The sequence below is a fragment of the Genypterus blacodes genome, unplaced genomic scaffold (genome assembly GCF_046128005.1).
Source record: "Genypterus blacodes isolate CSIRO-AG114 ecotype Tasmania unplaced genomic scaffold, CSIRO-AGI_Gbla_v1 ptg000017l_1, whole genome shotgun sequence".
Taxonomy (NCBI): domain Eukaryota; kingdom Metazoa; phylum Chordata; class Actinopteri; order Ophidiiformes; family Ophidiidae; genus Genypterus; species Genypterus blacodes.
In genome coordinates, this window is record NW_027466831.1 from 4,475,924 (window position 1) to 4,497,971 (window position 22,048).

Sequence of the window (22,048 nt, forward strand, 5' to 3'; positions counted from 1 at the left end):
AGGCCTGAGTGAGCCAGTGTGAGGGAAGGTGTGTGTCAAGTGTGTTTCTGGGTTAGAGTTTTATTTGTTGTTTAACATTAAACAGGAGTTTCAGCTTTAAATAACTCACACACACACACACACCGCCCCTCACCAAACCTCTTCAAGTTAGGAACTCAAAACATTCCAAGCATTCTTCCTCGTTAAGAATTAATAAAGAATAAACCGAAACAGGTCAGTAGAGTCTCCTGCCACTTAGACACATATTAGAGTTTACGACTACAGCTTGTCCATGAACACCCAACACCCAAGAATATGCACACAGACACACGCGCACACACACATTATTGGCCTGGCAATCTGCCCATACACTGCACAGAGGCCTTGATTTGTCATCCTGTCTCATCTGGACTTGATCAGTTTCTGGTCTGTCAGCTTAATCTGTGCCGTTTATTCTCATAGATCAAAGAAGGACCATGCAATTGAAATCTAAGCATGGACACACACACACACACACACACACTGCTTATGCGCACATGCAGGCGCGTCAATAAGGTCCGTTTGAACCGTCCTGAGGGAAACACATTGACATGAGGATCATGTTAGCAGTGTGAGCAGGAGATTTTGCTTGTTAGTTGTCAACAATGATTAGCACAACACAGTGATTGTGTAATCAAGACAAAGAGATGATGTGAAAAAAAGAAAACTCTCTAACAAACCATAAGAAAAATGATCTCCCTCTTTTTTATTGGACTTCAACTAGACCTCTGGAGTTGAACTTTGACCAATTATGTCAACTGGCATTCTTCTGGGTTAAAATCAAATCCATCCATTTTGAAGCGTGTTACTGCCTGATTGAATTCCTGGATTGTTTATATGTGAAATGAAGCCTTTTGCCTTTAACTGAGACAAACGTGAGCATTTTTTAAAACCACACACAGTGACAACGGTTGAACAAGCAGCTTAATCCTCTTCATTCCTAAATGAACAGTTGCCATGTAGGAAACTAGGAGCGAGAGAAGACCGGAAGGGACGAAGAAGATGGAGAAGTGATGCCATGTGCTCAACACACGCATGTATGAGCAGCCTGGACAAACATTGAGGATTACAAGAGCAGGGGGGGGGAGTCCATGTTGGTCTGACCTCCACTCCCTCAACCCCAGCCTCTATTAAGCCTCGTAAATGAGAGAGAGGCGCAATTAGAGAGGCAGTCATGGGGCAGGTAGGGGATCTGTTGAACTTGCCTGGCTGGTGTTTGACCCCCCTTTCAGCAGGAGGGCCGCTACGAAGACGCGTAATGACGGTTGAGTTTGTATTCAGCAAAAGATACAGAACAAAAGACAAATTTCCTCTCGGCGCTGAGTTTTGAAATGTAAAGTGTCGGGAACTGCAGTGCGACGTCTGCGTATCTTCATCCTCCACACTTTCACGTTATAAACAGGGACTTTATGGGTTGTGGGCTGGCATTCCTACATCGGCCCTAATTGCAATTTTGTCAATTAAGCCTTCAATGTGTTTTGAATTTGGGAGCTAAAATGAGCAACCAAACATAGACGTCTGGATGGTCAGACTGCTCTTAAAATGTTTTATGGCTCACTTTTCCATCCTGTCGCAAACCTTGACCTGAAACCCCTGTGATTTACGTTCACAGAATAGATTAGAGGCTCTTATAGTCTCAGAGAATAAGAGCAACAACACAACTGAGCTATGCGTCAAGTCTATACATTGAGTGGCTATACTGGCTATAATCAGTGTGTAACAATTACACAAGCAGGCAGAAACCGTGTTTACCGGCTTAACACCACCAGATAACAGCTAATCCGCCATAAACAGGATTACACCAATCTCCCATAAAGATATTCTTAGCTGCACCGCTGGAGTGAGACCAAAGGAGAAACAGTGAGATGCAGATGAAGATGAAGGAGAGCCTCTGGGGTTTTATTGTGTGGAGAAGTGCCAGACGCTTTGCTGGTGTTAGAACAGAGAGCGAGGGGGACAGAAAGATGAAAGAAAAACACTCGCTGGAGGTCAATAAGGACAAATGTGCAACAGATAGAGAAGGAGTGATATATGAGGTGAGGAACTGAGCGGGTGGGGACTGTGGAATGGAGATACAGTTTAAAAACATTGATAAATAGGCAACATTCCTGAAAATAAGGACAAACCTATATGACGTCCCTCTGTAAGTCTCTTTGTTCTCAGGCCCGTCTGGAAACTTCTTGTATGGCACCGAAGAAGAATGTATGGAAACCAGTCCAGTTTCCACTCTAGTGTGTTTTACATCGAGCCATAAAACTGACGAGATATGTGTCTATTCTGCAGACCCAGGGAGTGTGTGCCAGGATGGGGAAGAATACCAAGAGAAAGGACTATAAATTTCCTGACGTGTGTACGGATGAACAACAACTTTCAAAGCACTCCTATATGTCATCGCTCTGACAAAGAACGGCAGCGATGACGGATTGTGGAACGGTTCAAATCCCCCAATTGCACGATTCTCCGCCAAGCTGTCAGTCTGTTTTGGTGTCAGAATGGCCCATCGGACTATTTCTGTCCTCCTTCTCAGGTTTCTTAGAGACTTCAAAGTTCAAAGTTAGACCTGTAACACACCGACTGCAGCAGAAAAACAGAAGGCCGAGGCAGAGACAGATAAACTAAGCCCACCCCAGCTTATTACGAGGCCCTGGTTAGTTAGTGGAGGGACCTGGCATCGCTGGAATGTGCGGTGCGCCTGGTTCACATTAAGGAGCACTGAGGTTGCGTGTGTGTCCGCCTTCAGCCGCTCCACGCTGCGGGGCTTTGGAGAGGACGAGTGTGAGATGTTAGAGATGTAAAAAAGCATATCGGGAGTTGGGATGTGTGATGTTATTGCAGTACAGCGTGCTCGCAGCAGGGGGGCTCTGGATAAATAGAGCGCACACACTGATACACACACACACACACACACACAGTCCCCCCTACCCTCCCTCCTGTGCGTAAACGGATCGGGGAGAGCGCAACCTGGACACACTCGAACCTTCTCTTCCAGAACTCTCAAGCCTGGGTCGTGAATTGATGGATGGAACGATCTTATTGGCGCAATATGGACGAGGACAAACATGTTCTCTGAAGTGGAAATGACTGTCAGCACGATGAGGAGCTATCAATCCCGGACTAACTGCAACAAGCCACGAACCAATGATCCATTCTGGAGCATCCACTTGTGCCTTTTGGATGATCTCTCCTTAAGAATGCTTTGAACTTTAGCGAGGATCTTTTTTTTTTAAATATCAACATAAGCATATTGTCCGTGTGAGGACACATCGTGATCAGTAAATAAACGCGTGGATTCATCTGGAAGCTTTGCGCATTGCGTAATTGGCCGCTGGCGGAGGAAGGCGCTGCGCATAATGTTGGGACGCATCTCCGTGGAAAGGCATTCATGGCTATGTGCATATTGTAAATACGTCAGGAACAGTGTTGAGTCTGTCTAGCATGCGTGTGACGGGGCGACATCAGATCCTGGTGGTTGCCTGCGGGCTCTTTCTGGCTGTGACGCGGAGCAGAGCAGGTGAGTGCGCGTCCCGATCCTGATGTGTGTCTTTCAGCCAGGTTGCGTCATTAGAAAGTCTCCTGTTTCACACTGTGGCCAGGTGAGGTTGAATCAGAATCAACCCAGCTGCATTTATTTAGGTTAGGGTTTGTATATCTTGTGGTTTGGTTGTGTTTTCTGTTTACTATGTAGCAAAGGTTATACTTGTATCTGATGTATTTGATAAAGCAACGTGATCTGTAGGTTGCCACTGTATGCAACCTGAGAGCCTTTAGTGTCCCGTAGTGAAAGGAGAGGATTCTGTTTCACTGCTGTGCTCGGGCAAATTAAATATTCATGGAAAATCACTGAGTAGGACCTTTGGTTTTGTCCATGATGTCAGTGCTGGAAAGGGCTCCTTAATTTTCTAAAGTCTTTCTGTCACCACCTTTACTTAAAATAATTCCTTCTGGTATATCATCATATTTGCATGGACTCTACTATGCTCTCTCATGTCTCAGCTTCCAGATGTGCGGACAATGCCTGTAGTCCACCCATAGGAAACTTGGCTAGTGGTAGGACCCTCATCACGCTCTCAGGCTGCTGTGGGAATGGATCCCAGCATCGGATCCCTTGCCCCTCCCCTCCTCTCCGCCACCTCTGCCCTGATGACACCAACCCACCTGCTCACATGGTTGACGACCCTTTCCTGCACCCGGATACCTGGTGGGCCTCGAGGCCAAACGGGCACCAGCAGGAGGACGAGATCCATTTGGACCTGGAAACACAGTTCTGTATGTCCCATGTGGTCTTGGTGTTCCGGTCTCCTCGGCCGGCTGCCATGGCAGTTGAACGATCGACTGATTTTGGAAAGACCTGGAAACCTCTCAAACTTTTTGCACAAAACTGCAAGCTGGAATTTGATTTGCCTGATGATATCAGTCAGCCAGGCTCGTTGTGTACATCCCGTTATAGCAGCGCTACACCCTGCAGCGGTGGAGAGGTAAGGGAACACACATCAAAGTGGTCAGGAGTTACTTAGAGTTACTTAGAATGTTTTTTGATGAAGTGTTGGTTATCCCTGTTTGTGTTCACAGGTAATATTACGGACCCTTGCCCCCAGCAGTGCTACAACACTGGACCCCTACAGTCCAGAGGCCCTTGCCCACCTGACTCTCACTAACCTCCGCATCCGGCTACTCAAAGCTCAGACCTGTCCTGCAGAAGGGCCAAGTCCTCCTCCAGCCTCGGCTCTGACCCTCCGGTCCACCATGGAAAGTCCAGTCCGGGCGCCTTTTGCCATTTATACTTTACTGGCCAGAGGGACCTGTCTGTGCCACGGGCATGCAGAGCATTGTGTCCCATACAACATCAGTCAAGATGCACCACAGGGCAGTGACATGGTGAGTGTTTGTTGTGTGTGAACATGATCCGTGTTCAAGTAAAATAACAGGTACATCATTTATCACCAGCATGTGACTAATGCAGTATTATAGAGCACAGCTGTGAGGATGTGCAGGCGAAAGAGGTACAAATCTTTACTTACAAAAGATAAATGGAAAACTCAGCTGTTTACGGGCTTTAAATAGCTTGACTTACACTTTACAGCAGCTGTCTGGATGTGTTTATAGTCGTCTCTAGACAACAGGTGTCTGTAACGAATGTAGATGAAATGACTGAGCGGTCCCAGATGTGTCCTCTAGGTGCCTGGGAGGTGTAAGTGCACTCACCACACGGCAGGGAATCACTGTGAGAAGTGTGCTCCCCTCTACAACGACCGTCCCTGGAGAGCCGCAAACGGCAGCAGCGGGGAACCAAATGCCTGCCAGAGTAAGTGAAAGTGTCGGTGTGGTTCTCCATCTTGGTCTTCGAGTAGCACAACACATCTGTATATGAAGAGAATAGACCGGATCAGAGCAGAGAAAGTAGGAGTTTGTCAAGATGTGCACATTCAGTCACCACAGATTTTGACTGACAAGTAAACAACATGTACTCCTCACCCGTGCCCCCTCTTACATCACCATTTGGACTCTTTCATCACTTTGACTCTGTCTGATCTCTTCTCCTTTCATGCTGTGACCCTTAGAGTGTGAGTGCCACGGTCACGCAGATAGCTGTCACTTCTCTCAGCGAGCTTGGCTTTCTTCCGGCGGCACCAGCGGCGGCGTTTGTGATGCTTGTCAACACAATACTGTCGGCCGTAGGTGCCAGCGCTGTCGCCGTGGCTACCGCCGCCACCCATCCCTGCCGCTTAACTCCCCCAACACCTGTACAAGTAAGACACACAGAGGGAATTTGAAGGGTCTCAGATGTGTTTTCAGCTATTGAAAAATCAAATCTTGGACATGGAAGCGTGGAAAATAGTGGAATAACTTGAATGAATTGCAGAAATAGTGTGTGTGTGATATTTGAGCCAGTTGGCGTAGATGCAGACGTCAGACAGTTTGTTGTCTCCATCTGCTGGCATACATTTAAACACATCTGTCTCTCGGTCTGGTTCCCTCCGTCTCTCAGGATGCTGGTGTGATCCTCTGGGCTCTTTGCAAGCACGTCCAGGAGAGGAGGGGCCCTGGTGCCACCCTAGGACCGGACAGTGCCACTGCAGATCTGGTATAGGAGGCGTAAGCTGCAGCCACTGTCTGCCTGGGTACTGGGACTTTGGAGAGGAGGGATGCAAACCCTGTGCTTGTCCTCAAAGCTGTGATCCAACAACTGGGCAGTGTCTGGACAGGTTAGCCATGCCATTCATCAGTGATCAAGCTCCTCCCGCGGAATCCTCTAGGGGAGAGTGACGTATATGGAACTTTAATCTGATCATTTCCATTTTCGCAGCTACCCAAATAATCAGGTGTTCAATGTACCTATTGGTGGGAAAATCCCTGATCTGGATGAAGCATTTACGATTGAAGAAGAGGCGGCCTGGTCAAAGGAGCTTGCAGTCTCTGCTCTACATTACACAGGTGTTGTAAAATTCTACATTGCACTTATGCTCTGTTGCTAATCAACTACCACAGATCTTAAAATTGTCGAGTTATAACTTTATTAATGCAAAATACCGGAAACAAACCTGTATCAGAGAAACGTCCCAATGCCTGTTCACAGGGAAGTGCAGCTGTAAGGAGAAGAAGCTGAGGAGTGTGTCCGACCTCTGCAAGACCAAACATGACTACTGTAAAGAATATTCAGACTAATTCAAAATGAGTGTTTATGTTGTCCGGTTAAGTATATTCTCAGTCTTTGCTTACTCTGGATCGGTCCATCTGCTCACGACAGTCATCAAGGCCAGCGTTCTGTCTGCTCATGACAAAGGCAGCCACGCAGAGGTGCAGGTCAAAGTTCGCAAGGTCCTGCGATCAGGCCAGGTGACGCTGCACTTAGGGACCATCAGCATCTATCCTCTGTCCTGGACCAGCCGTGGATGCACCTGTCCCATCCTTAACCCAGGTAGGACAGCTTCACCTAGGACAGTTAGAGGTATAATCTGAAATACATCAAACACGGTTCTTATTGCTCAGTGCTGTTCAGATCAGAAGAGGTGCTCGTGTTTTGAAAGCGTTTCCTGCCTTCTTCTCCAGGTATGGATTACCTCCTGGCAGGCCCAGAGGAGCCCGGGACAGGTCGTCTGCTGGTCACCTTACAGAGCGTAGTGGTGCCCTGGACGCCGAGACTGGCTGTGCTCATATCACAGGGCCTAAGGCATGCGTGTCCATGATGCATATGATCACATCCGGACTGGACTCATGATAAGACGATTGAAAATCCAGAAACTGACAATCAGCGGCGAGAGTTATGAAATGCACTCCCGTCCCACTGGACTGAAGAGAGACATACTCGCCACATGTTGGGAGTAAAACAAAAAGACTGAAATGAATGTTTGGGTAATGAGCTTTATCTATTAAAGACAGTGACAGAAAATATAATCTACCCAACTCTACAAACATAAAGCTTCTCCCTCCTCCTCCCCCTTATTTTTTACAAACTATCATACATGTTTTGTTCAAATTGAGTTGTAAAATTATATGCCTCTGTCTTAATACACACACTATCCATTATCCAATGCGTGTCTGGCCTTACTTTCCTCATCTTCTAAACATTTGGAATTAAAGCTCACACACGACTTACAGTACCCGAATAGAAGCTCTCTGTTGGAAGATGGTGTGACGTGCTGTCCTCTTGATTTTCCGTTTACAGGATAACAAGAACAAAAAACCCAGAATTGGGAGTTTAAAATAGTTCCATATTGATTTTAATCTGGACATGTTTAAGGAATAAACATGAAGACCATTAAGGCCTGAATTACACCAAATGGTGACCACAGCATCAGAGATTCTGGACAGTGCAGGAACAATGAAAGCATTTTAGTCAAGACAAAACATTTTTTGATCCACATTTTGATCCAAGCCAGATGCAAGCGTCATTAAAACTGAAAAATAAAACATAGAAACCCTGATGTTTCTGCAATGATGCAAGCACACGGTTGAGCACATCTGTGTTACATTGGAAGATTTTATCAATGTAATATTCGCGATGCCTGAGGTGTGAACAGCAGTAAATTAGCCTTTGTTTTCCCCCCTTGGTCCTGTGTTTTGGTCTCTCGAGGGAGGCAAAGGAGGTTGTGAAGAGTGTTATGTGTAACAGGTCACAGTTAAAAGTGAGATTTCATGGTTTTTGTTGGGAGGAAATTAAGTCCAGACTAGGTCACTGACAAAGCTTTGATTTTCAAAAGCACGTCAAATGAATTCTCTGGGTACCGACGCCCTGCATGTGTGCGTCTCCACAGCCTTTACTCAGACACTTCACGTAACAGAGTGACTTCACACAAGCCGTCAGCGGATGCAAGATGGAACCTGGAATTTATTATAAGCTAGTAAAAGCATGAAAACCGCAGGCGTTTCAGGTTAAATTGTCACAAATTGGGAACATGATTGCAAGTCAGTAACTTCACCGCGGGAACCTTTCAGAGGCGTTTACACTGATTGTACGATCTGTGTGTTCTGAGGTCATATGAAGGTCAATTTTAAACATTTCGATAGTTCAGGAAAGTGACAGGCAAGTATCGCAAACAAAGCTCAAACTAACAACAATGAAAAACAATCTCAGTGACCTAGTTTGGATGAAACTCCCCTGAAAACCATTACAACTCTGTTAAATCTAAACCTTCACTAAGTTTGTACAATGAATATCCAGTAGTGACTGCATAGGTGTATCTGGGCTTTAATTAAGACAAGTTTGGTGACTGAACATGTTCGGAAAACTCGCAATTACACATCTATGATGAGGAAGGGAACAAACATGTGTAAGGAAGCGGGATAACAAACAGCAGAAATCATTTTGTGTTGTACACAAGTCTTTGGGCGAGTGTCCCTGTAGCACACAGCTCCGCCCAGAGTCACACAAATCACATTATTCCTCCATCTTCTGGCACTCGGAAAGACAAAGGAGCCTTATTTTGCCTCTACAGCTCTCACTTCTCTGTATTCACCGAGTCGTCCTCTTGTGTTCTTTGTGACTTTTGCCTGAGGGGGAGGGGGAGTGGGAGGGGTCGGAGCTGTGCCGGTCTGGGCCCGCGGTGCAGGTTGAGGTCCTTATCAGTGAACGGTCCAGGGCAGTGTTTGCACAAAGAGGACCAGCGATAGTGTAGGATGGTTTCTTTGACCTTAGCTGGCGCTCTGGCTGGCCGCCTCAGACGTAGCAGTGGTTTGGGCAGAGTCACTATCGGGGGCAGAAGCAGTGTTGGACTCAGCTTGAGAGGAGCTTCCCTCATCCTCCTCCTGAGGATAGAGCTCGGGGTACTTCTGCATGCACTCCTGCATGTTACGGAAATTGTCGATACATTCAGAGCCCTTCACTTCCTCCTTACTGTAGTGGAAGCAGGAGAAAGCCTCTTTGAACTGAGAGCCGCAAGGTCCGCTGGCCATGCCCCCCAAACACGGGCAGTTCCAGTTGATGTCTCCGCTCGCCAAGATCAGACCTAGAGACGCAAGGAGGGAGACAACAGATAGAAGGACGTTGCAGCTTTATCAGTCAAGGAACCTTTGGGGGAAAATCAAGTTCAGCCGTTTTTACAATGGCGACATGACTAACCCTGCTCCTCGTAAGGGTCGTCGGGGTCATCGGCGATCAACTCTGCGTTGCTGGGCGCCTCGTGGTCTTCCTTGGTCACAAAGATGATGCGATCTTTTCCTTAAATGAGGCGGAAACAGGGAGAGAGAGAAAAGAGGGGATATTAGAGGACAAAAGACAGAATTACAGACTCAAGAGCAAAGTAAGGGACTGAAGGACAGTGGACTAAGAGACTACGCTAAGGTGACAGAAGCAGGAATGAGAAAATTACATCACATCTCCCCACAAGATCAAGATGCTGATCAAGGTGAACCCAACGTTTGTGGAATGCTCACTCTCTTTAATGTCCTGCTGGTGAACAAAACCATGCGGAAGAGCCTCTATATCCGGATGATAAAGACTGAATGGAAGTTACAGCCGTGTTTTGAAGGGAATTGGTCGTTCGTGTTTGTCAGTAGAGTATCATGTCACCCTGAGGGCCCACGACGCTCGGACGCTCATCCTCTCCGGCTTCCGTACGTGTAACCGCGTTCCGTAACTTTTGTAAAATTGCGTTAAGTGTACACGTTCAGTATATTATCAGTAAGAATAATGCTAATGTAGCCGCGCAAGCGTGGAACGGCGTAAAAACAAGCACATGAACTGACGCACAGCGCAGTATAGTATGAGGTTAGCCTAGCTTAGCATGGTGGCTCTCTGGGTGACATTGCTGCTCCAAGGTCTGGTGAATGCATGAGAGGAGACGGGGGTTTACCTTCCTGCCTGCAGTGCGACATGTCTGCCGGTGCGTGTGTCCGCCGAGCTCCCGCCTGTGTGGTCAAAGATGGTCGGTGGAGAAGGAATTGACCAGCAACTGCCGGGGTTTCATCTGACAGGCGGACCGGCGTCTTGCTGCCCTGAACCGCAACGTTAACGTGCGAACATAAGAGCGCGTCTGTGACCTGGAAGCTCCGGCCCACATGAGGACGCAGGTTGATGACGTCACACGCACCGCTGTTCTTGGCCGCAGATTATTTTTCAGATCTTTTCTCTTTTTTTAGAGTTAATTAACAGCTTTACAACGTATGCATTATTTCTAAATAATTAATTTCACCTCTATTTTTTAAATATTTACATAACAGACCCGAGGAGCGTTGAGCTGACTCAGAATGTGCAGGCCAAAAGCTGCTTTGTATCGTATATTTAAAATGATAGTTGTTTGGTGTTCAACGTGTGGTATCATTACATACTGAAACTGTATGTTAATTATTCAAATTTGGAATTCCAATCTTGAATATTAATAGAAATAAAATCATAAAACAGAAACAATAATGCAGTAATATAAGCAACAAAGGTTATGAATCAATTATTTTCTAGATAAACTGTCACAATCAACCTATTAGTATTTCTGATGGTGTGTTGTTCAGGTTGTTGTTTCAGCTCAGGTCTGGACACAAAACCCAACAACGGGACGGGCAAAAGAATTAAAACACAACTGCCTAGTGTGTTGGAAAAACTTTTTTAATAACACAATTATGTCTGTTACATAAAGTATAAACCAAAATGAAACCCCTGTTGATCCCTATCAAACCCACCCTCATCCTGACCACGTCTCGGCAGTTTTGTGCAGCGATTTAGTCTGGGAATAAAAGAGCACAATGACACAAACACTTTTCCCTTTAGGACCCAGAAATGGAGGACAAACACTGTGCCCTAGGTAAGACCAGAGTGAATATAAATGAAGTCCATCATTTAATACATCAACGTAAAGGTAAAGGAAACCTGTCGAGCGCTTGTCTGTGGTTTCCCAAAGCCTTATAAAGAATACAAGCATATTGGATTTATGCTTTTCAAATCCAGTATAGGACCCTTGAAACTGCACCTCAAGCATTATGGTCTCCTGTTACCTGGTATGGACACAGCTTTCTTTCTACTCCCCCGAAAATGTCCAGGCGCAGTGCTTTTCGGCTTCAAATAAGCACTGACAGGATGTCGCCTTTTTTTTTTTAGTGTTCCTTGAACGTGCTGCAGTGAAAGAACGCCCGAGCTAAAGTCAGAGACAGAGACCTCACACTTTTGTGCTTTTAGGCATTCTTCCGTTGGTAAGACAGTCAGTGGGGACTTAGGCAGCCTGCAGAGAGATGGGCGACAGCTACAGGAAAAGAAGAGGACCGAAGAAATGCAATACTATGCTCAACCTCGGGACAAACAAAAACGCAAAACCTGTTTGCTCTGCGTTCATACCCGAAAAAAAGGATATGCGGCGAACAAAAACGAGGCAGAGGTGAACCGATGGTGTTTCAAATAAAACCAAGACGATTTATAGAGAACGAATGCTTTTGTGACGCGAGGTGGAAGATTGGTATTTTCTAGAAAAGCAGCGCTCCCATGCTGCCCACTTCGCTCTGCTCCTTCACGAAGATCTCAAAGTACTGGTAGATGATGGTCACGGCCAACAGGATTCCCGTACCCGAACCGATGGCTCCCAAGAAGTCGGCCATGACCGACAGCCCTCCTATGCAGAGGCCGCCAAACGCAGCAGCTGTGGGGATGTACCTAGGAACAGAGACGTTATATAGCTTAGTAAACGCAACATTAAATGCTGCAAACCCGTAATGCTCTCCAAATATATTCCAGTTTATGTCTCGTACCTGTTAAGCTCATGCACCATGGACGTCTCCCTGTGTCCCCTCATCACCATCTGCTGCTCTTTCAGCTGCTTTGCCACCTGAGACGTAAAGTCAAATTAGGCTCGGATCATTTCATACAGGGCAATTTTCTCTGAAAGCGACGACGTTACGTGCGTGCGGTTGCCTGAACGCAGACTTACATCTTTGGCAGAGGATCCAGAAACCTCGATCCAGGTCTTGGAGAAGAAGGCGCAGGAGCCGAGCATGAAGACGATGTAGATCACAGCGTGAACCGGGTCGTCCAGGACAGAACCGAACGACTCCGGAGGAGAAAGGTAGTAGCAGAGGCCGCCAACTGGGTAGGCTCGAGCTGGTCCTCCACTTGTTGTATCCTAAATCAAAATAATGACATTAAGGCCACTGTTTTCATGTGCATAGCTTTCAAGACTTGACTGTAAACTGATCGTAAAGACTTCTGATTACAGTCTCTTGCTCTTTAAGCCTGCAGCAATCAGACGGGAAGTGTTGGGGAAAGGATAATGACGCCACAATCAGCTCCTTATGTACTTACAGACCAGGTTCCCAGGAGGTTGACAATGAAATTGCCACTGAAACGTGTCGACAGCATCTGGGATATGACGTAGAGATTAGAAACCAGGGCCGACTGCAGGATGATGGGGATGTTGGAGGTGTAGAACAGCTTGATGGGGTAGGTGTTGTATTGTCCGCGGTAGCGTGCAGACTTGATTGGCAGGTCCACCCTGAAGCCCTGGTGAGAGAAAGTCCTTGAGGTTTAAACAGTGACCACAGGCTGGCATCACTTCAGATAAGAAGAGTACAGAGTCGGGTGTGGGCTCACCTGGAAGTATATGACCACTGCAAACACAAAGACGGTGGCGATGAGGTTCATAAGGTTTGGTAGGTTCTGTCTGTAGAAGGCTTCCCTCAGGGCGCGCACCTTGTCTGTGCGGGTGGCCAGCAGGTGGAAGAGAGCGATGATGGCTCCCTCAAACTCGGTGCCTGAAAGAAATCGACAGGATTCACGGCGATGTCTGACGCGGACGGACAATTTGTCTCCCGTGGCTGTGCGTGCCGGCGTCCTTACCTCTGCCGGTGTTGACGGTGGTGGGGCTGAAGGCCTTCCAGACGATGGTCTCGCAGATGTTTGTGGCGATGAAGAGAGAGATACCAGAACCCAGACCGTAGCCTTTCTGAAGCAGCTCGTCCAGAAGCAAGACGATCAGACCTGCGACAAAGAGCTGAAGCAACACGGGAGAGTTTCATGGAGCGGCTCAGGCAGGCGGTGCAGCTCTTTACAAAGCCCACAGATAACAGAGAAGCCTCCAGCCACAATGACACTCAAGTTAAATGCTGGGGAATATTTGTTTTCAATATGCAAATAAATAAACTGGTGCTGTTCTTAAGTCAACCAGCAGGTGACAGGCCAGGGCTCTTTGTCTCTGAACTGAGTCATCACACAATAGAGATCACTGTAACCTTAACAACCACGATGAATCAATGAATCTATCGTAATAACTTTACAACAGAGTCGGAGTTGTTAATCACCTGGATGATGATCAGCAAGCATATGCCAGCACCCATTTCTGAGGGATCTCCATACATGCCCGTCATGACGTAAACAATGGCCTGTCCGATGGTGATGATCATTCCAAACACTGCCAATGGAAAGAGAAGGTTAATCATGACGTGTAACCTTGCAGTCTGGGTCTCTTCTGAATAAGGTTACTGCATGAGGACACTACTATGAGTCAGGACGCTACAGGAGAAACAAGGCGGCGCATTACAAGTTCTCCTAATAGTGAGTGCCGTGTAGTAAACGTACACTTCTGTGCTCCGTTGAAGAGGGCTCTGTCTTTGGGCGTGTCTCCCACCTCGATGATCTTAGCACCGGCTAGCAGCTGCATGATGAGGCCCGAGGTGACAATGGGTGAGATACCCAACTCCATCAGAGTACCTGGAGAACAAAGAGAACAGCACGGGTTATCTCAGTGATAAGGTGTGATTACACAAGAATGAGGCGTGTCCTTGTCCTCCTCTGGTCTTACATCACAAATCACAACATCATTCACTATGGAAAAGGACCACAGAGTTGAATCACTGCCTCTATATTAGATTGTGTTACGCAGGTGTGTAACAAAGTGGGTGCTGAGTGTAAAGTTCAGTCACCTCTGTTGGAGGCCAGGATGACTCTCATCCAGTAGAAGGGATCTGCTGAGTCTGACGACATGATGCCAAAGAGTGGAATCTGTGTAGACACAAAAACAGTGCAGGGTACATTAAGACTCAGTCTATCCAAACATCAGTGACTTGTCCTTATGGTTACGCTGGGGCGACACTAACCTGGCAGCACACGAGGAAGATGAAGAGTGTGATAGCGGTCCATAGTACTTTTTCTCTAAACTGGATCTGTCAGAATTGAAATGGGAAGCAAACGTCAGTCATTGTGGGTTGAGATCAACAGAATGAATGTGACAGACGGCAGCAGGCTGGCAGGTGAACGCTCACCTTTCTCTCTGGTTTCTGGATTTCTGGCAGGACCGCACAGAACGGCTTGATGACTTCTAAAAATTTAACTGTAAAACAAAGAGATGGAACGTCTTAGACACATGCAGCAATCCAACGCGTTTGTGCTCTGCAGTTAAACCAGCAGTGTGTGTGTGTATGTCTGTGTCTGTCTGTCAGTCTGTCTGTCTGTCTGTCTCTGAGCTCTAGTTAGCGCTGACGCTTACGTCATCACTAGGTAGCGATAAACAGCTGGCAGCAAAGTTACACATGACACGTGAGTTCTTCACTTGTTCTACGTGTACTTAACTAAGAGATAAACATGACGAGGGGTCACGCTGTATTAACATGATCATATTAACTGCAGTGCTGCATGTTGGATTGGTGCTGATCGGCTTTAATCAATCACAGAAACTGTCTTTGACAACATAGAACGCTCGATTGTTTTCAAGCGCCGGTGTTGTCAACGTAGCTTTGCATTCACAAAAACGTCCTACGATAACGAGCGGGAATACAATTCATTTACAAAGACTACGTTTTAAGATAAAAACGTAAGAGGTGACGTCTAGCTAGCTAACGTTAGCAGCCGGGGTCGCTAACTGGAGATAAATCACCAAAAAGCAATGAGCAGTCACTTTGAAAACGAGACTGAATTGAACTCGGGTCGGAAAATCATAAATATAGGTTAAACACAACTTAGAATAGCACCAGTTTTATCTGAAATTGTCTATAAACTTCAAATTAGCTGCCATTTTTACACATGCATTAGCTACAAGTTGACACCTAGCCAAGGTTAGCTAGTGGATTTAGTGGATATTATCATTCTAAATTTAGAAAAAACAAAGCCGTTATTGTTAAATTCTATACGAATGCATAGAAGTAAAGAATGCCACGTACTTCCCATGGTGTCCTTTGGGCGATTCCTGCCGTGTTGCTGCTGCCACTTTGTGCTCCAGGGAGTCAGTGAGGCTCCATCCAAGCCGCTCAGTACGAAAAGAGCGAGCAGTAGGGAGAGACACGTCACCAGAGGAGCCGCTAACACACGTCACTGCTCCGGGACACGAAGAGCAACGAGCCGGGAGGGGGAAGGAAGGAAGTTCCGGGGAGAGCAATGTGACGGGGATAAAGAAGCTCCATTAACTACAAATATGCATGATTCAAAGTTTTAATTTTTGTGTTTAACCGCTGCAAGAAATCCAGCCAAAAGTCATCCGACCACCAGAGGGCGCTGTAACCCAGGACAAAGAAGGGAAAGCCAGACTTCCTCCAAGAGGGACAGAAGGGGATGTTTTTTTAGTTATGGATATTTCAGGGTGGTCGTTTTTTACAGTATATATTTCTTTTCCCAATTCCCAATTTTCAACTGCAACCGGTCCAAGGAGAAACCCAGCATTACAGAAGCCAGATTTGAACGTGAACATCAATAATGACACATTGTTGCAATCTCTATGTAAATTGTGTTTGCATGGGGATGCGTCTGTTTATGATATTAATACTGAATATAAATACAGTTTTGAAAGAAGATCAAAATTCCACTCATCCCATCAAGCAGCCAACAGGCCTCTGCTCTGTCATACTTTATATACACGTTGATGGTTGAATAGTATTTATAGCTTTCTATTTCAAATGAACCATACGTGGGATTATAGCGTTATACCTCATGTGCACTGATTTGAACCAATTTAGATTTTAGTTTTTTTCCTATGTGGTGCCTTTTCTATGAATAGCATTGAGCCCGTAATCCTATGGTTAATTTTTTTTAAATTTGGTACATGCAATAATACAGGATTCCTTAAGCGTTAAAGATTCTTCCTCTTTTTTTGGATTAGTTTTATTTTTCAGGGATTTTTTTTAAATTTTCCCCTATATTTTGTTTACCATTGTAGTTCCACGTTCCAAATTTTATAAATTAAGAAATAAATGATAGCGTGGATCAACAAGTCCTTTTAGTTACTGATTCTAATAAAGAACAGAGTTAATGAAACACGGAAGTATTTACAGAGAAAGCACGTCAACTATACTGAAAAGACAGAGCCAAGGCAATCTGAATTTTGTCCACTGGGGGGCAGTGCAGTACACAATAATATATTTCTATTGCGCTCAGAATGTAAAACTCAGGCTGATGAAAAATCACTTCTCAACATCAATGTCGTTAGTGAAGAAGTCAGCGATTTGTAAAGGCGACTTCTGCTTTCTGAATGATTGCCTTGAAATAAGTATACTGTATAGTTTATAATATAATATTTTGTTGTTATAATTTATCACCGTTTAATACAGTATCTACTGGCATGTCTGTCAATAGACAACCCATCATCAATGAAATGAAAATGGATTGAATGGTTGAATTCAATTTACATGTTGTGGATTATGTTTTAGTTAATAATCAATCAATCAATTATTAGAGAATATTCACAAAAAATACCTAATGCCATTTTCACTTAGTTTCACGCGATAATCTTTCTCTCTCGCTCTCTCTCTTTCTCTTTCTCTCTCTCTCTCTCTCTCTCTCTCTCTCGCAGATGGATGGATGATATTCCTCTGCTCTGATATAAAGAGATATTTGTTCATGTGGTTACATAATGACAACAGAACCGTGCGCTAACACAAAGGTGAGGACAAGTGAACGCCACAGAGCCCCCCAGTCTGCTTTTCTCAGGCTTTTCAATCCTCTGTGTGTGTGTGTGTGTGTGTGTGTGTGTGTGTGTGTGTGTGTGTGTGTGTGTGTGTGTGTGTGTGTGTGCTCACAGTCTGTATTGCTGTCATTTAAACATGTTGACCCTCTCCCAACATTTTCAGTGGGCTTTCTTCCATTCAAGAGGAGGATATTGTGACCTTTAATTATGTAAATACTGTAATGTTTCAGTGTACCTTTCATAGACAGCAGGAACAGACAGGGGATTTACATCCACGATTTGCAAATAAAATAAAGTAAGGAGGAACATGTGTTGAAGGCCTTGGTGCCCTGCACTCAGTATCAGCATTCAGTCAATTATATGAAATGTTATCATCGTCAATCTTTAATTAACTTTAATTAAACAGCACTGAATGATCCCACTGTGAGATGGTTGCACAATTGATCTTTGTTCCATTTGCTCTGACCTGAGCAGAGGGAATGAGGGACCATTTAGCTAGTGATCATTATTTTGCAACAGTTTAACCCATTCAACCAAGACAAATGTTTTAATGGCTGAACCGTGGCTAAATGTTAAGTCTGACCTATAGATCAGTAAAGCTATTATCAACAAAACTATATAAAAACAACTTTAATTGTTAAATGAAGCCTGGTCTCTGCTTAACACTGAAATTCCACAAAATAAAAGCGGAGTAATGGTTCAAATATTCTACATTTTTTAACTTATGGACTAATAATTAACTAGAATGCTGTCAAACAGGGATGCAATGTTTTGACAGACAGTGACCTCAAGCCTTTTCAGTAGCAAGTGTAAATCACTCCTTCCAACAAGCTGCTGATGCAATGAATTCAAAGTCATAACATTACATTCTGGCAAACATGTTCTGACCTCATTTGCAGGAAAGAAAACACACCATGCATGCTGATCTTCACCGATACATCACCCTGTATAGTAATGTGCAGGGCGACATAGACATGCTGTCATGCAGGGGGCGTGGGAAGATGATATGTGAACAGGATCTTACAGTGATGGGGGTCCAGAGCTAATTTACGTCAGACATTTACAACTTATTTTTAGCAATGAATGTATAGAATACTGGGATATGCTCCAATTCTCCATGATACTGAATAGGATAAGCGGATATAGAGAATGGATTAAATACATAACATACACTGCAATGTTCCATGGTTGTGGATGCACGTATACGCTTTAGTCACATTTTGTCAGTAGATGATGAATGATGAATGACCACAACACAAAAAGGGCAATTACAACGTTTATTCCGTAGGTTTCAGCTGTGAATATCAGTGCGGTGTCACTTAATGCATATCAAGCACATGTTTCATTACGCAAACATGACAGCTGCTGGTTGTGTAACAAGGAGCCTCATTTTTATGCCTGACACACTTTCTTCGTCCTATTTCATGGGTTCTTTTAAGACACAGATAGAAATGCAAATGATGTAAATACACAGACTTTGGCATGTGGTTTTCCTACTTATGTCCCCCTTTCATGAAGACAGCAGGCAGCAGACTGCACCACGTGCTTGTGAGTTGCCTGCAGTGACAGACAAAGGAGATGCTCTCAGAGGTGAGAGGAGGCAGTGAAATATGAAGCGGAGGTCACATGGAGACTTTTGTCTGAACACTGCATCGCCTGATCTCAACTTCCTCGAAAATGGGAAAATAGATAGATAGAGTTAATCCTTGTGACATTCCAGATTGGGTGTGCTGATTGATTGTGTGTGTATGTGTGTGTGTGTGTGTGTATACGTTCATAGATTATTATGTCACTGCATCCCAGTCAGACATCGCAGCATTACAGGCAAAGGCCAGCTGAACACACACATATACACACATATATGAGAAGATTTTATGTAAAGCTCAACTGAGATACTAAAGAGAATCACAGCGGCGAGGAAGAGGAAGCTACCAACATTATGATCACTTGTGTGTAATGTCTGATTTTCCTTCTACACACACTCATTAACACAACATATTTGGAATACATCCATCACTGAAATCACAACAGACTGTAAACAACACATGCTGTCTAGAACCAGCGCTTATCTCCATGAGTGATTTTCATATCTTCAATTTTTCAAAGACAAATAGCTATAATTCAAAATGTCATGTCCTGGCAGTGTAATGTTCTGTTTGGAGAGGAGCCAGAGGAAGAACAAGGGCTTCATACCGATTTGAGAGCATGGAAAGGCTTCATATGAACTGGATGAGATCTAATAGTGAGAGTTTCTTTGGTGTTAATTTGAGGCCCTGCTAGTTCGTTTTAGTAATTAAGAGCTCAGTATAAATGTGTTTGACAGGGTGGAGTGGCGAGGGTGCAACAGGAGCCTCAGGCCAACTCCAGGCTCCATGCCCGGGCAACGTCAGCGCCTCTGTTATGCAACATTCATTACATGTTGGCCCATTCTCTTCCTCTTGCTGTCCATTTCTCTGGAAATGTCCGTCCCTCCCTCCCCCAGTGACTGAACATGAAGTCCCAGTCTGCAAGCGAACCAAGAGGAATATGAAGCTGTTTTCTTAAAAGTGGGGTTTGACAGATGAATTAACGTAGACAGATAAACAACAACAATATTGATCATATGTTATGTATTTACCATTTTGAAGTGCTAGATGTTTCTACATTTTAGAGGCAAATATTGTATTTTGCTCAGCTATATGGTTTTAGATTGTTCTCTGTGTGTGCTTTGGTTACAGTTTCAGTGACAGTGGCTTTGTTAAAGATCAGTCATAGTTACTTAAAGTCAAGGGAAACCTGAATGCCGACATTTTGGAAACTTTGTGTGACGCATGAGAGCTGAAGGAGTGCCTCAGGTTGAAAAACAAACATACAAATTTAATTCTAATTAAATTCAAATACCTCCTTTGAATGTGTGTAAGGTGTGTGCATATGAGTTTGTGTGTGTGTGTGTGTGTGTGTGTGTGTGTGTGTGTGAAAGATCTGATGCATCGGAACAAACAAGCCAGCAAGATCAACACACACTTGCCGAATCGCTACCAACCTGACCTTAACATGAGCAGGGACATCACACATGCACACACACACACACACCCACACACAGAGAAACACACACACGAAAAGGAGGGCTTAAGGAATCATATCACACAAATACATACAGCTGGTCAGTAGATTAATCCCCACTGCAGTCATCATCATCATCATCATCATCATCATCATCATCATCATCATCATCATCATCATCATCATCATCATCATTTAACCTCAATCACAGTTATTTTTAATTCTCTGCTTAATCTTCAGAAGAATGAAAGCTAAACATCAATAATAATGATCAGTCTTAGCTGTCATCTCTATCATCTCTCTCCTCTGATGTAACATTATTGGCGTTGATTCCTGAAACTGTCCCAGCTCAGTGGACCATCGGTCAAAACAGCCCGGACTGTCTTCATGATACATGCTCTTCTCTCCCTCCGGCTCTGAATTTGAGTGAAATTGTTGAATGAATTGAATGAATTGAAGGACATTTTATGACATTGAATGACATTTCTTATGACCAGTGAGCCAAATCTCAAGGTTAAATTACAACACAGTAATTGTAGTGTTGTACACTGCCTCATGTCAGACAACCCCTGCTCTGTTTTCACAGCCTGACGCAGCATCTGCACCGCATGTCTGTGAATTGTGTGACAAACAATGAAGCCGCTCTCCAGACAGTGGTGAGAGGTCGCACCGACATATGGAGCTGAGGTGACATGGCCAGTTCATGTCTGTGAATCAAACGGAGGCCTGAACAATATGTAGTCTGATCCTTCGCTGAGGAATAGAGAAATGCATCCCGAGTTGATTATTGTGACTGGACTCTTCTCAAATTAGAATAAGAATTAGAATTAGAATTAGAATTAGAATTAGAATAAAATTAAAATTAAAATTAAAATTAAAATTAAAATTAAAATTAAAATTAAAATTAAAATTAAAATTAAAATTATTGAATTAATTACATTCCAATGATTGAACAAATATACATAAAGCATACAACTGGGTGCACTTTGGAGGCATGACGAAGATGAAGGTCTAAGTTGCGTCTGGATTTCATGGGCAGTCGCTTATTATTGACTGTTTTTATGAGATGAGATTGATTCAGTGGATGAATGAAACAGTGATGACAGACAGTAATTATATCTGCATCTGTTTGATCACCAAGCTTGTGTTCTGACTCAAGAACAAAAAAAACAAAGGCACTATTTCACTCCAAGCAAAGGCGGCTGTTGCCATAGTGATTTTAACCACTGTTATACAACTGTTCTACTTTTAATGGCAACCTTTACAAAGCGATGGACACACATGCACATACATTGGTATGTGCGCGTACACCACACGCTGGCACAGCATCACAATAAGTCGATGCGTGCGGAGTAAATGCACACAGACAAGCACGTACACATACACACACATTCCAGCGACAGAATGGGATCATTTTGATGGTTGAACGCAGATAAAAACAGCCCACTGACCCTGAGGCTGTTATACAACCTCAGCTATACCACCCTCTTATCCCTGTGTAGTGGAGACGGAGAGGAGCTTATCTTCTCCATTTCTCCATCCTCTCATCTATCAATCCGGTTTTCTATCCATCAAAGTCCGGCCGTTTTGCTTTCATGCCGTGCTTCAGGACTGACAGCTGCTCTAAGGTTGTTATCTGACAGTCTATCAAATGGCACAAATACAGAACACTGCATCTATAAGTGGTG

The 22,048-nt window shown here is 44.5% G+C and overlaps 3 protein-coding genes across 3 annotated transcripts; 1 reads left to right on the forward strand and 2 right to left on the reverse strand.

Moving 5' to 3' along the window:
* Positions 1-3,372: 3,372 nt before the first annotated feature.
* On the forward strand, positions 3,373-7,641 carry LOC142991297 (netrin-4; the record flags this gene model as incomplete). Its single annotated transcript, XM_076141365.1, has 10 exons — positions 3,373-3,529; positions 4,012-4,493; positions 4,588-4,893; positions 5,194-5,320; positions 5,577-5,765; positions 6,005-6,221; positions 6,323-6,450; positions 6,593-6,661; positions 6,764-6,934; positions 7,066-7,641. Coding segments are annotated over 10 exons (1,983 nt in total), but the record flags the coding sequence as incomplete, so codon positions are not given.
* Positions 7,642-7,891: 250 nt separating this feature from the next.
* Positions 7,892-10,504, reverse strand: chchd4a (coiled-coil-helix-coiled-coil-helix domain containing 4a). The gene is made up of 3 exons (XM_076141272.1): positions 10,308-10,504; positions 9,575-9,673; positions 7,892-9,461 (listed from the first exon to the last, which is right to left on the reverse strand). The coding sequence occupies exons 1-3, from the start codon at positions 10,327-10,329 to the stop codon at positions 9,148-9,150; spliced, it is 435 nt and encodes a 144-aa protein (XP_075997387.1). The 5' UTR covers positions 10,330-10,504; the 3' UTR covers positions 7,892-9,147.
* A 531-nt stretch (positions 10,505-11,035) lies between these two features.
* Positions 11,036-15,726, reverse strand: LOC142991053 (protein transport protein Sec61 subunit alpha-like 1). The gene is made up of 12 exons (XM_076141020.1): positions 15,583-15,726; positions 14,689-14,756; positions 14,524-14,589; positions 14,350-14,428; positions 14,006-14,137; positions 13,729-13,838; positions 13,268-13,421; positions 13,022-13,182; positions 12,734-12,931; positions 12,363-12,554; positions 12,184-12,260; positions 11,036-12,088 (listed from the first exon to the last, which is right to left on the reverse strand). Exons 1-12 carry the CDS (start codon positions 15,587-15,589, stop codon positions 11,902-11,904), a joined length of 1,431 nt encoding a protein of 476 aa, XP_075997135.1. The 5' UTR covers positions 15,590-15,726; the 3' UTR covers positions 11,036-11,901.
* Between the last annotated feature and the right edge of the window lie 6,322 nt (positions 15,727-22,048).